Source organism: Durio zibethinus, chromosome 4 (genome assembly GCF_047325235.1).
Source record: "Durio zibethinus cultivar Kanyao isolate XHJ-2024 chromosome 4, ASM4732523v1, whole genome shotgun sequence".
Classification (NCBI taxonomy): domain Eukaryota; kingdom Viridiplantae; phylum Streptophyta; class Magnoliopsida; order Malvales; family Malvaceae; genus Durio; species Durio zibethinus.
In genome coordinates, this window is record NC_143165.1 from 2,159,118 (window position 1) to 2,179,466 (window position 20,349).

General features: G+C 29.1%; 1 protein-coding gene and 1 pseudogene across 2 annotated transcripts; one reads left to right on the top strand and one right to left on the bottom strand.

Annotated features, from left to right (window-relative positions):
* Positions 1-4,495: 4,495 nt before the first annotated feature.
* Positions 4,496-7,241, top strand: LOC111287766 (uncharacterized). Of its 2 annotated transcripts, XM_089759021.1 has the most exons (3): positions 4,496-5,684; positions 5,799-6,239; positions 6,360-7,241. In XM_089759021.1, the coding sequence occupies exons 1-3, from the start codon at positions 4,511-4,513 to the stop codon at positions 7,019-7,021; spliced, it is 2,277 nt and encodes a 758-aa protein (XP_089615147.1). In that variant the 5' UTR covers positions 4,496-4,510; the 3' UTR covers positions 7,022-7,241. The 2 variants fall into 2 exon arrangements, with proteins under 2 accessions (XP_089615147.1, XP_022734468.2); XM_022878733.2 differs by having other exon boundaries at positions 5,799-7,241.
* Positions 7,242-10,515: 3,274 nt separating this feature from the next.
* LOC149519024 (uncharacterized) lies at positions 10,516-14,580 on the bottom strand (annotated as a pseudogene).
* Between the last annotated feature and the right edge of the window lie 5,769 nt (positions 14,581-20,349).

Consider the following 20,349-nt stretch of genomic DNA (forward strand, 5'->3'; position numbering starts at 1 on the left):
ATTTAACCAAAAAAAAAACGATAAATTTTGAAAATAAAAGAAATAAATTATACTTTTGATCATTTAATTTTTTGAAAGTTTCTATTTGGTCACTCAACTTTGATAATTTCATTATTTGGTTATTAATGTTTGTGAAATTATTAATAATTTGGTTTCCATTATTAACGTCTTACCATCAACATGGTTTATATCGATTTAATCACTAATGTTTATAAAATTTAATTTAATAAATGATTTTACTATTTTTATTACTATACTTTTAATATTTTATTACATAGAATTTAAGATTATAAATTTTCATTGTAATTAAAACCGTTATGAAATATTTCATATTTTTTAAAAATTTTCTAAGCTGACTGGTATAATTTATGCCGGTTCCAAGATCATCTTCTTGCTGATAAAAACGCCTTCATACGATGGTTGAAGTTGACATCAAAACAGAGAATCGATTGCAATAATCTTCAATTAATTAACTTCAAGACATGTTTATGAAAATAACTTTTTTAGACTTATTTTGTCTCCACAAGACTTTGGGATGCAAAGAGGATAATCGAAATAGTCTATAAGATACAATGAAACCTTTGTTTGAACTCACTTTGCATCAGTGAAATTCAAACCACTAAACACTCTTAAAGAAAACGAAAATATTAGTTTAAGGCTTGTATTTTCTGCAACAAACGAAAATGCTACGGCAAACTTTGCAGTTTCTTACCTGGAGGAATTCAGAAAAGGATAGGAACAAGTGGACCAGCAGAGAGCAGAAAACCTGAGATGGAAACCACCGCCAACCATATTGCCAAAGTGAACTTCAATGGAGCGTTGAAACCTGCAGAAGCTATTGGAGGCATTTGATCGAAGCCTATACTGCAGCAGCAGGAATAAGCTTTGCAAAAAGATTTAGGCCTCACGTCAATCATATTGGAAGGAGTTGCCTTTGAGATTATCACCGAGATTAGGTTGGAAACAAAGGATCTATCTGTAGTAGGGAACATTCTGGATAACGTGAAGATTCTGAAGAATAGTTTAATTTTTTCAGGGTGGAACATACAAGACACCATGCAAACGAGGTTGCCCACAAACTAGCTAGACATGCACCGGTCATGCTGGGAGAGTTACACTAGATAGAGGAATACCTTCCCATCATACATTTTACCATAATTTTTTAGTGTAATTCTCTTGCTTGATGATTAATAGATTTATTCCCTTCAAAAAAAAAATCATGACTTCATTTTTTTCATGCGAACATCCATGTAGGATTGAAGTAACAATTTCATCATATTTTATTAATGATGGATGAAAATTTATGAATTAAATATTTTTAAAAAGTTTTATCTAAAATATAAATTTTAAATGTTGCGAATGAAAGTAAACTATTACATAAAAAATGAATATATAATGTAATTTACTCAAAAATTTTCAAAAACTAAAATATCCCTAGATTCAACATTATTCCTTACAGCGATCAATTCCATAGTAACAACAACTCAACCGCCCTTGACCTTTCTTCACTTTGTGACAAGCTCGACCCAATTCGCCTCACAACCTCAGAAACTCCAATTCAACCAGTCCAGCCCATCACCTTTTATTAATTGCAAATTAAGCTTTACTCCCTAGGTCCCTATTTGTTTGTCTTACATTAATTTTTTAGGAGTTTAAAAAAAAATTTTGATTTTAATGTATTTAATAGTAAAATTTAAATTAAAGTTTTATTATTTTTAATGTCAAAAAATTAAAAAAATATAAAAATAATTTTAAAATATAAAAAGTAAGAGTTTTAGATGTTTAAAAAAAGAAATAAGACATAATTTTGAAACATCAAAAAAAAAAAAAAAAAAGATAGACAACTAAAATGGAACAGAGAGAGCATTGTTTATCAATTATCTCTTCACAAGATTTAAAGCAATACTCTCGCGTATGGACTGATTTTTGATAGTTGATATATCATTGAAAATGTACTAAGAGTTTATTCGCATAATATTTTTAATTAAAATAAATATTAAAATATAGAGAATTTAAGAATAAATTTTTTTTTTTTTTTAAAATACTCCCTCATTAATCCTCTAGAGCATAAGTGTGGGTCAATAATTTATTTGTGATTAATGGGCGGATACCCAAAAAATTAGAACATAAAGATATATAAGTGACTCATTGAAACATTTTAATTATAGTTTGATGACCAAAATATATATAAAAAATCAAACATAAGTGATTATTAGTTCGCTACGTGGTTTACTTTAATGCACCATTTCTTGTGTGGTTGTGCCCTCACAATTAAGGGAAAAAAAAAAGACAAAAAAGGGGAAAGAATGTTCAGAACAGGAAAGATTATATAAAAATGTTTTGTTTCATAAGCCTTTTAGTTCTCAAGATACCTAGAATCAATATACCCCGCAAGTCAAACAAGTTCATTTGATTCGTAGCATCTCTTTCTAAATAAATAATTACTATTTAGAGAAATTATTTAATACATTATCAATGGAGTTTTTTTAACTTTACAAATAGGATTAACATGATAATATATGTCTTATTTTTTTAAAATTAATTTTTCTATTTTTAAGAAAATCCTAAAATACATATATCACTCTATTAAGAAATTAAAAAATATACTAACAATTATTTGATAATGTTTTTTTTAATATCCTTGCGTATTTCTTTTATATTAAAAAGAGGAGATTCAAACCCCTCACTAAAAAAAATTCATAAATTATTAATGATTTATTTGGATAAATGATGAGATTGGTTTAGGTGAGATTAAAAATAGTCGTAAAACTAAAGTTAATTATTGAAAAAGTGTGATTGAATACTGTAGCGATGATATTAAAATCAATGATGAAATATATGATGCTCTAATTCTATATTAGGAGATTTTGAAAATCTAATATGATATATAAGTAGAGATTTAAATTCAAATTTTTAAAGCACTTTTTGTGAGATAAAATCGTGTACGAAATTTTCAAATAAAAATGAACAATACTTTACAGGTTAAGTATGGGTATACACAAATGACATCATAGCGATTACTAATCGAATGGAAGCTAAGTCATACATGGTGAAAGTCACATCTAAAATCCCAATGTTCGGTGTAATCTGATTCTGTGATACTGTGATTCTATTTGTACTTTATGTTAAATTTAACAGGGATGTCAAACTTTAGTGAAAGAAATTTATGATACTTCAATCTCATATAAAGAGATTCTAAAAATCCATTGTGATACATAAGTAAAAACTTAAATCGAAATTTAAGAGGCCTCTTTTATGAGATAAAATTATAAGATTTTTAAGTCAAAATAAATAATATCTCTCAAATTAGGTGTAGGTCTTCATAGAGTATGTGTTTGGATGCAAACATAGTGGTAACAATGAGATTTAATGTTGTGAGATGATAAAATGACTATTAAGAATATAAATTAAAATCTATATGTAATAAAAAATTTAAATTATTTAATATTTAAAAAATAAATAAAAATATTTTTATATCATTAATAATAATAAAATATAAACAATATAAATTTATTTATCACTTAATTAATAATTAAAAAGGCAACAAAATTAAAAAAAAAAAAAAAGAAGAAGAAGATAAAGGGGCAAAAATGTAATAAAACAACAATAAAAAATCCAGAAGCTCCACTGGTGTTCAAAATTTTATATCCAGTGGCGTTCAAAAGCATGGAGAATGACATTCAAACGAATGTCCAGCACATTTTTAGGTGCGACCACGGCATCAGTAGAATCCAAACGAGGCCTAAGATAATTATAGGTATTTATGGATGTGAGAAAGTCCGCTGGCACTTTCTAGCCTTAACAACTGACTTCGAATAGTCTTTGGTCAAGGTTCTCCGATCAATTAAATCAAATTTGATTGGATTTTTTTATAATATATAATATTCTAGATATTTAAAATCTATTTAAATTTGAATAGATTATTTTTATTTTTTAATCAAATTTTATAAGTTCGATTCATTTTATTAATTTTTTATATTTATATTTATATTTATATAAATTTAAATATAAAATAATTATTTTTATTTTATAAAAATTTAAAATATATATAAAAATTAATAAAAATATATAATTTTATTTGAATATAATATTTTCAATTTTTTATTTAATAAAAATATTTAATATTCAAACTTAAACCAAATTAAATAAAAAAAATTCAAATCAAATCATATTCTACATTTTGAATAGATTTTTCTCACCTTTGAATAGATTTTTCTCACCTCTACTGTTCACACTTAATATTTGTTACATTAAGTGAGATAAATGATGTCAATAACGTTGTTTCAGCATGAAATACGCAATAGTTTTGTAGCCATGTCTCTTCCATTATCTATGGAAATGTGAATTTTATTGGAATATAGTTAATTCTTTTGCTAAGGTCTACGATCTTGAGTCTTGACGACAAAGACTTGATAGTTTCATTTCAACACGCGGTGTGGCTGAAAGAAACTGTGTCTATAAAAAAATCACTTCATCAGCGCTCATTCTCTTTTCTTATTGAGAAAGTATTATGGGTTTCCCTTTGTATCTCTCCGTTTCAATAAGCTTGCTTTATTTTCTCTTCCTGTTTTTTCTTGGTTCTTCGGTACAGCCATTGTGCCACCCTGTTGAACTCTCAGCATTGTTGCAGTTCAAGGAAAGCTTTGTCATCATTAACTCTAGTTCTTATGGTTATCCCAAAACTGAATCGTGGAACGTTCAGGAGAAAAGTGGCGACTGCTGTTCTTGGAAGGGGGTGGAGTGTGACAATAGCACTGGTCATGTAATCGGCCTTGACCTTAGTAGCAGTTATCTCTATGGTTCAATCAATTCCAGCAGCAGCCTCTTCCGTCTTTTTCACCTTCAATGGCTTAATCTCGCAGACAATGTTTTCAATAATTCTAAAATTCCTTCAGAGATAAGGAACCTGTCAAGACTGACATTCCTTGATCTCTCTTACTCCAACTTTTCCGGTCAAGTACCGTCAGAAATCTTAGAGCTGTCAGAATTAGAGCTCCTTGATCTGTCAGGGAACTCATTGAAGCTTCGAAAGCCAGGGTTGAGGCCTCTGCTTGAGAAGTTAACCAACCTTAAAGTACTCGATCTTAGTGATGTGAGAATATCTTCTTCCATACCTAATAATATCTCACCAAAGTTTTCTTCGTTGTCAGCTTTAATTTTATCAAATTGTGACTTGCGTGGTGAGTCTCCTATTGGAATTTTTGAGTTACCCTGGCTTCGGTTGATTAATCTGCAGTCCAATCCGGAGCTTACTGGATATTTACCTGTTATTCAAGCCAACCACCCTCTTTTGAAATTATCCCTTGCAAACACAAGTTTTTTTGGACAGTTGCCAGAATCAATCGGAAACTTGAAGTCCTTGGAATATTTGGACATCAAATACTGCAAATTTTCTGGGAAGCTGCCATACTCACTTGGTAACCTTACTCAACTCAGATATCTTGATCTGTCTTTTAACAACTTTTTGGGACCTATTCATTTCTCTGTTGGAAGACTAAACCAGCTTTTGGGTCTGGACTTCTCTTATAACAATTTTTCCGAAGATATCCCTTCTTCCTTGGCCAATCTTACCCGACTTGTTTATCTATCTCTTGCCACCAACAATTTCAACCATGGAACCTTGTCTTGGCTCGGTACGCAAACCAATCTAGCTTATTTGGACCTAACAAACACCAGTTTATCAGGTAAGATCACATCTCCTCTCAAAAATTTACTTGTTTAGTTATCTTACGTACAAATATCCATTGGTGATTCGAAGCTAAATCGCGTTCTTAACCTTTCAAATAATTCACTGACAGGAGAAATTTCGCCAATGATATGCAATCTGTCTTGTCTTGCTCTCTTGCGTTTGTCCGATAACAATTTGAGCGGATTGCTTCCTCCATGTTTTGGAGACCTCAGCAAAAGTCTGAATGTACTCAATCTTCGAAATAATCACTTTACAGGTGCAATTCCTCAAGCAAACAAAATGGGATGTGAGTTGAAGGCGATAGACTTAAGTCAAAATCAGTTTCAAGGAAAGATACCAAGGTCACTGGTCAATTGTACCATGCTAGAGGCTGTTCACCTCGAATACAATCAAATAAATGATAGCTTCCCCTCTTGGTTGGGTGCACTTCCAGAACTCAAGATTCTAGTTTTGAGATCTAATGGACTCCATGGTGTGATTGGGAAACCTCAAACCAAATTTCATTTCCCTAAGTTGCAAATCATCGACCTCTCTAACAATTGTTTAACAGGTAATTTACCATTTGGGTACTTCAATACTTGGAATTCCATGAAAGTAGCCACAGCAAGCAGCTTGTCATACATTGGAGTAATCCTAAATTTCGACTTTTATTTTGTTTTACCCAATCAAGTCCAAGATTTTCACGTCCGTTGCTCAGTCAAATTGACAAATAAAGGCCTGGAACTTGAATACCGGCATATTCCAGGATCCTTGACAGCCATCGATCTTTCGAACAACATGCTCAGTGGTGAAATCCCAGAAGCCATGGGGAATTTAAAGGCTCTTAAGGTACTTAACCTTTCCATTAACGCTTTTGTTGGTCATATCCCATCATGCTTGGGGAATCTAATACAACTAGAATCTTTAGACCTTTCTCAAAATAATCTCTCTGGAGAAATCCCTCAACAATTGACACAACTTACATTCCTGGCATTCTTCAATGTTTCTCATAACAACCTCCAAGGGCCCATACCTCAAGGAACACAGTTTAGCACATTTGCTACTAATTCCTTTGACGCAGATTCAGGGTTATGTGGAAGCCCTTTATCAATAAAATGTGGAATTCCTGAAGCCCCATTGCCACCTTTAAACTCTGGAGAAGGCGAAGGCATTGGCAGTGTGTTTGAGTTTGGCTGGGAAGTAGTAGCCATAGGATATGGAGCTGGACTAATAATAGGAATGGTTGTTGGCTCCAACTTTATCTTTAGGCCGCTGGTGAACACGAATGTTTTCGGAATTGTCTTTAGAAAGAGGCAGCCTAGAAGAATTGAGAATAGGAGGCATAGGTTTTGAATCTTGTTAGGTAAAAATGGTCTTTGAGTTCTTAAGCTCTTGTTTATTCATCTTGGACAGTGGATTCCGCCAGCAAAGTTAATAGATAATAGTTCTTATTTCTTTTTAAAGTAGAATGTTGTTGGGAGATAGAATAAAGGTTGTAAATATGTCATCATATGTCACTTTCTAAAAGTCAAGTCTTAAATTTTATTCTAAAATTATCTTTTGAATTGTTGAATTTAGGCCTTCTACTTGCATATTTTTGTAATAAATGCCAAGTTAAATGTGCAGTTTATATTTGATTAAAGTTTTCAAGTTTAGCTTTAGTTATGAAGCCTAAATCACGGCTTTATGTTGGTTAATCTAATGATATTAAAATTTTTTATTAATTGTTCATCAATCTTGACTAATACATTGCTAAAAACTATTCAATTTAAACCGGTTGAAAGACATTAATATACTGTTAAATTCTTTGTGAATTTTCATCTATTTGCTATTTTATGCTCCTTGCAACCGGTTTTGTCTTTATCATTTGCTATTTTAAAAACGATGAAAATTTTGCTCGTTTCTCTTGCAAGTTCAAAATTGAAATTATTGTTTGATATTTGGTTAGTCTTTGCATTTTTTTACAATGTATTTTTTATTTTATTTTTGTTACTTTTTATGTTTATTTTGTAATTTGCTTTAATATTCGAATACTTCACAATTTCCCATGACATTTATTGCAAAAATTGAATTATGCATATCGAATTGAATAAATTTTTGAATACTTTTTTATTATTAATTATTATTTAAAAATATATCTATTTTGTCTTTCAATTAGAGGTGATAATTAAGCAATTCAAGGTGGGTCTGGTTGAGCTATTTTGGATAAAAGGAAATTTGGGTTATTTTTAAATTTGATTTTTTTATTTAACATTTAAATTATTTAGGTTTTAGTCTTGAAATTCAATTCATTCAAAATCCAAATTATTGAGTTATAAAATCAAATCAATTTAAATTAAAATTTCAAATTATCCAAATTCAGGTTCATAACTTTTTTAATCAAATTGAGTCAAGTCAAGCTCTAATTCCAGTGGATTGAACAGATTTTTCAAATAATCATTATAATTTAAAGACATCAATATTTTTCTCTTCCAAAAGAAAGATCTAGTTTAAGTAACTTTATTAAAAAAAAAAAAAAACACAGAAACAAGGTAACATAATAATGTAATAAAGATATCTATAATTTCATCTTGCATGTAACAAGTATGGGCCTAGCTTCTTATCTTTTTTGTTAACCAAAAATCACAAATAAGTTATGGATAAATTTTTTAGGCACATAAAAATGGTAACAGGGCAGATATCTATAATGTTTGAGATATTCATATCTAAATTTTTTTAATTATCCATTTAAATTTAGTATTATCATATGAATCTGTATCCAATTAAATAAACATTATTTGTTAAATATTGAAATCCATTAAAATATCTTTTTACTTGAGTTTTAAATTTAAGTTCACTTTTAATACATAATAAATAAAAGTTGTTACTAAGCTTCAAATATATCCACAAATATAAAATTTTACATATTTTTTTATATGTAACTGGATAATAAATTTAGATATTTGATATTATCCGTTAAAAAACTTAAACAGACTCAGATATTAAATAATCAAGAGGTAGTATTTGAAATCCATATGAATATGTCACAAATAATAAATCTATCATCTAAATTTATTAATTATCTATTTATAAGTATTTGAATGTAATATAATCATAAAATAATCATTTACTTACTATCAATTGCCATCCTTAAACTCACAAATGAATAACACCTTTATGGACTTAGGTCAGTCCAAATTTTGCCTTTTAAGGCCTATAAACCCATGTAATTTCCTAAAATTTTTACGAGATGTGAAATATATAAAACAATCCAAAAATATACTTGAGAATTTCGTTTTATAATCTCTTTAAGATAATTTACTATAAATTTTTAAATTTAAGTTGAAGAAAATGATCCAATATTTTTCATTCTAATTTCTTTACCAAATTTGGATATTTAAAATTTATTTATGAGTGATATATAAAATTGGGCCAATTAATTAAAATCCATTAGTTATACTAGTACTTTAAATATAGTATGTATAATTAAGTATACGGGCCAATTTTAAATTTTAAATTAATTTTTTATATTTATAATTGTCAGGAATTGAACCTTAATCAATACAATAAAAAATTCAGTACTTTGTTAACAATGTTGATTAATGGGTTTGTGTAGTATTATAATTGATTATTTAATTTTTTTTATTATATTGTAGTTTTCTATGAGCTTGTAATTGTATGGTATTAACTGAATTTATTTGATTTTATTAATTCTAAATATATTATGTATTAAATGTCCAAATAGCTTACCCTAACAAAAAGAAGAATCCAAGTGTTAAAATTATGTGAAATCAATTGAGAAATTACTACTCATATACCGAATTCATCCATAGAACAACCAAGGTACTTTATATGTCATAGACTTAAAAAAAAAAGGAATAAGAAGTTGCCAGTGAGGGTTTTGGTTTTTAGTGGTGTTTTTTTAACCGTTTAGCGGCATCTATTAACGTTACTATAAGGTTGCGGCATTTGCGAAAAAATGTCACACAGAATGTCACCTATACACGCGTCACGATAAATAACGACATTTTCAAAAAAATAGCTCAATATTAACGGCGTTTGTATGTGAAGCGTCATCATTTTAGTAGTGTTTATATCTTAGAGACGCTACTATTTAAGTGGCATTTTTATGAGAAAAATGTCATTTCTTTGACGGCATTTATAACAGAAAACGCTGCTACTTTGCATGGCATTTGAATCTGAAAATGCCTCAATATTTGCTGCATTTGTATCTTTTAGGTGCCGCTAATTCAGTGACGTTGTTATGAAAAAAAGGTCATTGCTTTAGTGGCATTTCTATAAAAAATGCCACCGAAGTAGCGGCATTTGCTGAAAATAGCGCCGCTACTACTAGTGACATTTTATACTACAAATGCCACTAAAATATTCATTTAGCGGCATTGACCAATGCAAATGCCGCTATAATGTAAATATATATTTTTTTACAATTTTTATAATAAATTTTATTTTCAGTAAAGAGCTTAAATTTAGAAACTGAAATTAATATTAACTCCATCACGTTTAAATATACATATAATTAATACAAAGTTTAATAATTAGTATAATAGCATTCAAATATTGTAAATACATTAGCCAATAAAAAAATTAAAATATATGAAATGGATGACTACATACATTTTGCTGGCTCCCAATTGATGAAAAAAAATTTTCACCTTGGTCACTAGCGTACTCAACAACCTATTGAATAATACCATACAATTTTTAACACCTCATTGTATGCTTATTTTTTATTTAAAAATTTTAATATTTACTAAATATAATACCTGAGTTTATGGAGCACAAAGATCATTTTTTGAAAATTATTGTTGCACAAAATTCATAAGATGATCGAATTGATCATGCAACTGTTAAAATTTTGAACGCTCTAGCTCTATTCTAGTACATTCTTCTTCAATTTTGGCACGCTCATGTTCTTTTTCTGCTTCCATTTGCTGAAAACGTTATTGCATAGTTTGTGACTCCCTTCTCAATATTGAAATATCTTATGAAGACTGACTTGCTAAGAGTGTAAATTACGGAGAGTTATGTTCATAGTAGACAGATGGTGTTGGACTCAATCCAAGGCCTCGAACCCGTCCATGCCTTTCTTTTCCAGCAACTTTTATGAATATTCGATTTTTTATTTCTTGCATGTTGAGAGAACTTTCAGATGCTACTTCAATTCCAGCAGCCATTTTCTCTTTCGCTTTCTCCTGTGAATTTGTCATATACAACAATCAAGTTTAATGACTAATTAATTATATGTTAAAAATAGTTAATATTTACTTTATGTTAAAATAGATGATACAAATTACCATAATTTTTTGTGTCTTGACATTTATGTAAGATTCATCTTTTTTTTTGTGTGTTACGCGAAAAAGTTTTACACGTCTAATTGTACTGCCCATCTTATTCTCCTATATAAAAACATATGTTATTTGATAGGATACATATCAACCGTAACTTATTTATGCATATCAATTCTGTCAATCAAGTATTAAAATTTCGAATAACTTTAATCTCCTTTATTTATATTTTGGCCCTATAATAACACAATAGTCTTAAATATACGCAAAGAATAAATGTATTTTTGGCTTTCACACATATCGATCATGAAAACCATATTCAATTATTTTCTCTCAGTTTAATATGAAGGATTGAAGTCATTCAATGTGTTGAAAGGCATCCAAAATTTATTTGTATATTTGCCTTTTATATGTAAAAATATTCCCAAACAAAGATAACTAACAACTTTTTCTCCAATATCAACCATAGAAACCAATTTCAATCAATCAGACAAGCTTAATATCAAGTATTGAAGGTATCAAAACTATTAAAAATTAACAATAACAACAACTAGATAATAAAGGCGTAAATATACGTAAACAGTAATCTTTCATACATATCGTCTGTGTAACTAAGTTCAAAACTTTCGATAAGTTTAATATCATGTAGTGAAACAATCAAATCTATTAAAACAGAACAATAAATGTTAATTTCTATATTTACCTTTCGACGGTAGAAAAAGTTCATTAATTGGAATAAATTAATTATCATAAACTTACGATTCCTTTTTACTTTCTTGCAAAACTTTTTGATTCACTTGTGTGGTTATATTTGTGTTGCTTTCTGCTACCAATCCTAATCTGTTCTCTTTCCTGTCATAAAAAATAATTGCCTATATGATAGAAATATAAATATTATCAACTTAAACCATCAAACACTTTCATCATTTCATTCTATTATACAAAATTATAAACTACTACCTCTCTTTTTCTTGAAAACCAAAATCTAATCAGTTGTTCATATTGCCACCTAATCACATTACAGGGTAGATTTTGCATCATCGCATTTACAATTCTATTTTGAAATACTTATTCTTCAAACTATGCTTATAATCTTTCCATTTTTTTTCCAAGGACTTAAGCACATATGAAGTTGGTGTTTCAAATACAAATCTTGACTGTAATAATACAATAAAAAAAGTTTGAATAAGTAAACAAAAAGTAAAATAAAAAATTTGAATATATCTAATTAATTATACTAATACCTCAATAAAGTTTAACGTATTAGCCTTAACTTTTTCTGGAATATCATGCCATGTTTCATAATGAATAGGCAATTTCATTCCATTATGGGCTAACGTGCCTAGAAATTCGATCAATAGTTCAGCCTTTTCACCAATTGATTGCCTATTAGAGTTTGTAGACACTACAATACGCTCATTAAGAGGTAGTGTAAATAATTCCTTCAAAGTTGTCCAGCCTCTGGTCCTCCGTTGACCATTGTTATCAACTGCAACAAACATATAATATAATTGTAAAATCGTAATACTTTTATGATTATACTCGAATTTTAAAATTAGATTATATCATGCCTACATTCAAATTTAAAGTATAATCAATTGATGGGGTACTATTTAAACTTGGACCTCCCGTATTGCCTGATCTAATATCAATTGAAGGGTTAGAAATGACGGAGTTAGATCCGATAGTACGTTTATTTTCCTCCAAAAGATTTAGTCCATAGCCAATATCTATAGGTGCCACAGATGGTTCTGAACTAATATCTCTGATATGTTTTTCTTTCAACCTACTTTTTCGTATTGTAGCTTACCTACATCATAAAAGTGAATATAGAAAAAATTTTAGTTCAAAAGATATATAAAGACATTTTCAATTTAAGAAATCAAAACCTACGATATATAAAGAATATATCGATTTAATTAAATCAAAATATAATGTATGATTTAGAAGACAATCATTAAACAATAGTGAATGTGACATTATTTACATACTATTATTTACTACATTATGTCTTAAACACTCGAATTACAAATTATAAGTGCACAAAATCATGGTTCGTAAATGTCTTCAGTAACATCTTTACAGACCCACTGAGCATTGGTACTGGAGGTAGTTTCATCCAAGTTTTATTCAGCAAAAGGATAATATTCAATTCCATGTTCAACATCATCTTTGGTATCTAACCCCATATCAAATAAGTCTCTAGGTGTGTTTCGAAGAATAACAAATCAACCCAATTTTTTTAGATTTTCAGAGTAAAATACTTGTTTGACTTGAGATGAAAATACATAAGGTTCATTGATGAGGTGTTGTCCTGTATGAATTAATCGAGAAAAATTAACAAGTGTAAATCTGTACTGATTTTTCTTAAAACACCTATCACTATTCACATCTGCCTAATCATACCAAAATAAGACAATTTTTCACTTGCCATAATAATCCAACTCAATAATGCCATTAATCATACCATAATAGTCAACATTTCTATCTAAAAGGTTTGTGTCCCTAGCACTAGCATAGCTAGTAGTTGATGAAGTCACAATAACTCCTAAATTTTATGTACTTTTAAATCTCTCACGAGATTTTGTGTGAAATCTAAATCTATTAATGATGAAACTTTTGTATCGTTTCACAATTCAGTTTGGACCGTGTGAAAGACACTTCACCTCTTCACTAACAAGCTTTCTACTCCAAACCTATAAAAGTAGAATAAAATATATATTATTAATGTTATTTTTACCGTAAGCATTCTATGTAGATAAAAAATAATAAGAAGTATGGCATTACTTATAGTTGTTCATAACCATTCATGAAAGTTTTTAGTGAATAACTTATCAACTGCTCGAGGGTTTGATTATCGATAATGTGCAAGATCTCTCAAATTATTTTTATACTCACTATAAAGTATCGTGATAAAGTATTAACACAAAAAAAACACAATAAATAATGCCTACTATAATGTATAATTTACTTGCTAAACAACTTACGTGCGAAACGATTCAATTGAGTTATGATGAAAAAGAACATATCGATGTGCATGTGCCCAAGATTTATTATCTAACTGCACCAATTCAATTTTGCCTATAGGTTGTCCAAAACTTTGGAAAAGATAATTATAGGCCGAGTCTGTATGCTACATTCCAACATTTTTCAAAGGTCTATTAAATCTCATTTCAACATCTTCCAAATAAAGACAACAAAATGTCATACACTCTTCTGCTAAATATTTTTCAGCAATAGAACCTTCTGGATAGCGTTTGTTGTGACAATAAAACTTTAACCTCTCTAAAAACCTATAGCATAAAACATTAGTCATATGTTATTTTAAGTAGATTGGCTTAATAATCAATAAAAATGTAATCAATATTAAAATAAATAATACATTTCAATAGGATACATCCATCGATAATAAATCGACCTACCGACCTTTGTTTCATATGGAAGGTGGATAACCAAATGCATCATAATAGTGAAAAAATTTAGAGGAAAGATCTTCTTTAAATGGCATAAAGTAATCGTGGCTCGATCTTAAACTTTGTCAAGCTCTTTCACATTCATACATGTCTGACATAGAGATTTAAATATGTTATTCAATTCAATTACCACATAAGTCACTTGCTTTGACATTGATGAGCGTAAAGCAATTGAAAGTCTCACATCAAAATGTGATAATCATATGACTTCAATTATGACAGTTTTTGCTCCTTCATATTCATACATTTTGATATATTTGACGCATAGCCATCTGGAACTTTGATATTTTTTAAAACCTTACAAAACATAACTTTTTTGACTTTAGAAATCTCAAAACAAGCAGCAGGCAATCGATATTTGCCATTAGAAAGCAACATCGAATGAAAGTATGGGCGAACCCTCATATCAACTAGATCAAGCCGACTCTTTTAAGTCATCTTTGGATTTTCTATTCACATTGAGAAATGTTTCAATAAAATTTTTGTAAACATTCTTCTCTATGTGTATCAAATCAAGATTATGACCTAATAAATTATATTCTCAATAAGGCAACTCAAAAAATATACTTTTTTTCACAACTCATACTCATTAGGGTCATTTACTTCATCGTCCTTTTCATCACTTTGAACATCAAGATCACCAACTTCTGTATGACTATCACCAACTTACGTAATACGAGATTAGACACCTTCAAAGATGTCCCTCACTCTTTTTTTTTATAAAGTCATTTTTTCATATGTGAAATTGATATCTTTTAACTTTGACAAGATAGTAGATCCACTAATGAGTAAAGGCGATCTCCTTAACTCTTCAGTTTTATCAAAGAGATATTTTTAAAATCTAAATCGATGATTATCATCTAACCATCGACAATGTCCCATATAACAAAACTTTCTATCATTACGTAACCACGTCGAACATGTTTATGCAACACAACATGGACAAGCATAACGACCTTTTGTACTCCAACCAGATAAATTCACATAAGTAGAAAAATTATTGATAGTCCATAATAAAGCAGCACGCATATTGAAGTTCTTTGTATTTGATGCATCATAGGTCTCAACTCCTTCCATAATTACTTTAACTCTTTAATAAAAGATTGTATGTAGATGTCTATATCATTATTTAAACTTTTTTTCTTGAGAATTATCATAGATAATATAAATGATTGTTGCTTCATAGCAATCAATGATAGCAAATTGTAAGGAATCAATACAACTAGCTAAGTACTATAAGAAGTACTCATCATTTGAAACAGGTTGGATCCATCAGCTGTCAGTCCAAGCATAATATTTTGAGGATCAGATGTAAAGTTTGAAAATCTAAAATGAAATGACTTCCATGCCAAAGAATCTGCAGGATGCCTCAATGATCCATCATCCGTCCACTTCTCATGTTGCCACCTCATTGAATCTGTAGTTTTGAAAGACATGTAAAATCGTTGCAGTCTTGGTAGTAATAAAAAATAGTGTAAAACCTTAATAGGCTTCTTTTTTATACATACCTCATCACCATTATTATTCAACCTTTCATTGAGGTTTTGTCGACCCAACGAGAAATACTGTACAAATGACAAGATTCTTGATATTTTTTATCCCCCAAATACAATATGCAATCATTGGGACAACTATGAATTTTTTCATATCCGAGACATAAATATTTGATCATCTTGTTTAGTTCCTTACAAGATTCAGAGATTTTTACAAAAGAAAATATTTTTTTTATAAACTATAATAATAAAGTCAGAGAGTTTTCCGTCCATTCACATAAGCATTTCAAGTGAAAAAAATGAACATAAAAAGACAAACTTGAATGCTTTGATCCCTAAAAAAGTTTTTCATTCATCTCCTCAAGCAACCTATAAAACTTTGATGCTTCTCCTGTAGATTGTTGGTCATGTACACCTATCTCAGGTTCACCAAATTCATACATTTCAATGTTGGATTGATTAAATCCTTAATTTTTGTGAGAAAGATTATGAAAATTTTGGTTATGAATGTTAAAAGCATCTCATAACATACCTTCAATGTCATCTGCTATAAAGGGATCATGTTGATGATGAGGAGCTTTTGATGTTGAAGAAACTGTAATGGAAAATCTTGACAGTATAAAGTTTCTATAAAAATACCAATTAACATATCCTGATAGAAATCTAATAAAAATTAAATGCTTATAAACAACTTGATGCATTTGTCACTCGATATTAGCACATTTCACACATGGGCATAATATCATATTATCTTCACTTGTATTCTCAAATGCAAAATTAAGAAAAATTTTCACTCTATCTCTGTACTCTTTACTTAATCTAAACTTTTGTATCCAATTCTTTCCATTTATTAGTTGCTACATAATCAGACCAAATGTATAAAAATAATTAATATGAAAATGAACATGTACAATTGCATGGATTACTATGTTTTAAATAAAAGATAATAATAAGAACAGTACTTACACAAAATGATAACTCTTTGGTGTGAAGTAATTTATTAGCTACCAGATATTATGATTGTTAAAACTCTGTTGCTAACGTTGACAATACCCAAAAGTATATGGCATTGGGGTTAACATAAGGTGAAATAAGGTGGGTTTTGTAGAAAATTTTTTTCACGAAAAAAAAAATCGCGATTTGCAAGAGCTGAAGGAATAGTCGAATTAAGTAAAAGCTAAAGTCAATAAATTATTAATAGTCGAAATAGGGTTCTAAAAGACAATGCTCAAATACTAAAAGTGGAAAGAAAGGGAAAGTAAATTGTACTTGGTTTAGAAAGATATAATAATGAAGATGAAGCTTAAAGTTGGTGATTGGATGCGCTAAGTTTGAAAAGATTTTTATTGGACAGGATTATGAAAGGCGTTTGCTAACAAAAAATGCCAACAATAATTACCTCCCAAATATTTTTTAAATATATTATAGGCGCCTTAAACATATCGTCACAAAATTTCTAATACTATTATTGAAAGTGTATATCAAAGAAAGACACCTTTAATAAATCATATCACAGTTTGTAGTTAATTACTGAAGACGGTTGCAAAAAAAATGCCTTCAATAATTTCAATAAAAAAAATTTTTCTAATTATTGAAGGTGTCTTTTATTATGACATGCCTTCAATACACCACGATGATAATGGAAGGTGTTTATTTGAACATGTGCCTTCAATATACCTTTAAACGTAGTAATCCATTACAGAAGGCGTTTGTTAGAAACAAACGGCTTCAAAATTTTCTCACTAAATATTTTGGGAATTACTAAAGGTATTTTCTACTGTAAAATACCTTTTATATACCACTACATATATTGTAACACTGTTATTGAAGGCGTATATTTAAGATAAACACCTTTAATAATTCCTATCACAGTTTGTATATAATTACTGAAGGCGATTTTAGATAACAACGCCTTCAATAATTTTCCTAATAAAAGCTTTCAGGATTATTAAAAGCGTCTTTTATTATAAGTCGCCTTCGATATACTACGATGGTAATCGAAGGCGAGTAGTAGAAAATGTGCCTTCCATTACTGAAAGTTTTTGTTAATAACAGACGCTTTCAAAATTTTCTCACTAAATATTTTAAAAATTATTAAAAACATTTCTATTGTAAAATACCTTCTATATACTGTTACACATATTGTAACATTGTTATTGAATGTGTATATTTAAGATAGATGCCTTTAATAATTTCTATTCACAGTTTATATATAATTACTGAAGGCGGTTTCAAATAAAAACGCCTTCAATAATTTTTCTAATAAAAGTTTTCAGGATTATTAAATACGTCTTTTATTATAAGCCGCCTTCGATATACCAGGATGGTAATTGAACATATGTTATTAGAAAAAGCACCTTTAATTACTGAAGGTGTTTGTTAATAATAGATGCCTTCAAAATTTTCTCACTAAATATTTTAAAAATTATTAAAGGTGTTTTCTATTGTAAAATACCTTTTATATACCGCTACACATATTGTAACACTATTATTGAAGGCGTATATTTAAGATAAATGCCTTTAATAATTCTTATCACAATTTGTATATAATTACTGAAGGCGATTTCAAATAACAATGCCTTTAATATTTTTCCAAAAAAAAATTTTTGAATTATTAAAGGCATCTTTAATTATAAGCCACCTTCAATAATTTGTTATGAACTTTGGAAATCCATACTTATTGAAGGTGATTTTTTTCTAAAAATGCCTTTTATAATTTTTAAAATTTAGAAAAGACGTTTTTTTTTTTAAACTACCTTTAATAAGTTGGATGCACAATTTTAAAGGCTTATAATTAAAGGCGTCTTTTTCGTAAGAAATGCCTTTTATAATCTCTAATAAAATTTTCAAGTGATTATTGAAGGCGTTGTTCCATGAAAATGCCTTTATTAATTAATTTTATATTCATTTTCCTACCTTGAACATAGGAAGTTGCAGAATCCTGGTACACAAAACGATTAAAAGTTACGTTTTTCTACCAAACAAACCAAACCTTTAAACACATTTCTACCAGATCATTGCTTTCTTTCTCCAATTTCTCACCTCCAACCTTCAACAAATCACCGTTGTAAACCTCTATTTTAAATTGGTAAGTCTTTTTTTTTAGTTTACTGTATTATTTACACCTTCAATAAAGAATTTTTATTTTTTCAATTCCTTAATATTGGCATATGCATTTATATATTTTCATTAATATTGGTAAGTATGTTGTTTCTATATAGTATACATTCCTCTAGGTTGTGGTTTGTTGAACATTGTTGATTGATATTATATTATCAAATAATATTGTATGATATTGGGGGTCTGAATAATATTTCATGTTGAATGGTTTGCTGAACTTATTGTCTGATATTGTTTTGCTGAATGGGTTTGAATAAGGGCTGAATGGTGTTTTTGAGTGGTTTGCTTAAGGGTGTGTATGAGCACATTGCTGAATGGTGTGTTAAATGATGTTTCTATTCTTAGTATGGTATTGGTTGTATTAAATTAAATACAATGATCAATTTAGAGGGTCATATTATGTAATTCGTATAATTATGATCAATATTATAGGTAATATGGACTCCGAACAATATTATTCTCCTTCTAATGAACATAAAAAAGAAAGAAGTGTAGGTCAAAAAAGAAAGGGAAGGGGCTCAAATAAACAAATCAAACCGACTAGCAGTAAAATTCATGTTGACTTCAATCAAAGTGGGTAGCCTGTGTCCGAAAAAACTACCAAGATGGCTACTCATATTGGATCCATCATCTGTACGAGGATTTCAATTACATACACCAATTGGTGATGAGTTCCTGATGATCTAAAGGATGAAATATGGCAGTCCGTTGTGGTATGTTTATGTAACTATTTTGTAAACTTTGTTATATGATCATTTAAATAAAATTCAATGTGTTGATACTATTTGTGTTAACTTATTTAGGAATGGTTCGATGTCCCAATTGATTATAAAAAGATTGTGTTACAATCTGCTGAAAATGCTTTCAGAGACTTTAAAAGCAGATTGACAACTCAATATATTTTACTGATGGCTGGTGAAGGTGATGTTTTAGCTGTTCCATCTACGACATATGTAGATGTCATAAGTGTGGAAGATTGGACAAATTTTATTCAATATCAGTTGTTAGAAGATTTTTCAATACGCAAACCCATTACCAAATTAAACCAAGTTTATAAGTCTTTATACAATATAGCCTTTGATTTTCATATGTGATTGACGTAATTTCATGATTTTGTAAAAAATCAAAGAACAACATCGAGACATTTGGGCCAAACAACAATATCACCATCGGATAGTAAGAAAAGGATATGCAACTATGAAGTATGAACTTGTGTGTCTTCGCACACTTGTTTTATACTCATTAATGAATATTTATGAACATTAATTTCATACATTCTGATTCTTTTTATTGTGGTAATTTAATAGGAA

Coding starts and splice junctions, on each gene's coding strand:
- LOC111287766 (XM_022878733.2), top strand. CDS start 4,511: ATGGGTTTCCCTTTGTATCTCTCCGTTTCAATAAGCTTGCTTTATTTT. Junction 5,685..5,798: donor AACAAACACCAGTTTATCAG/GTAAGATCACAT, acceptor ATTCACTGACAG/GAGAAATTTCGCCAATGATA.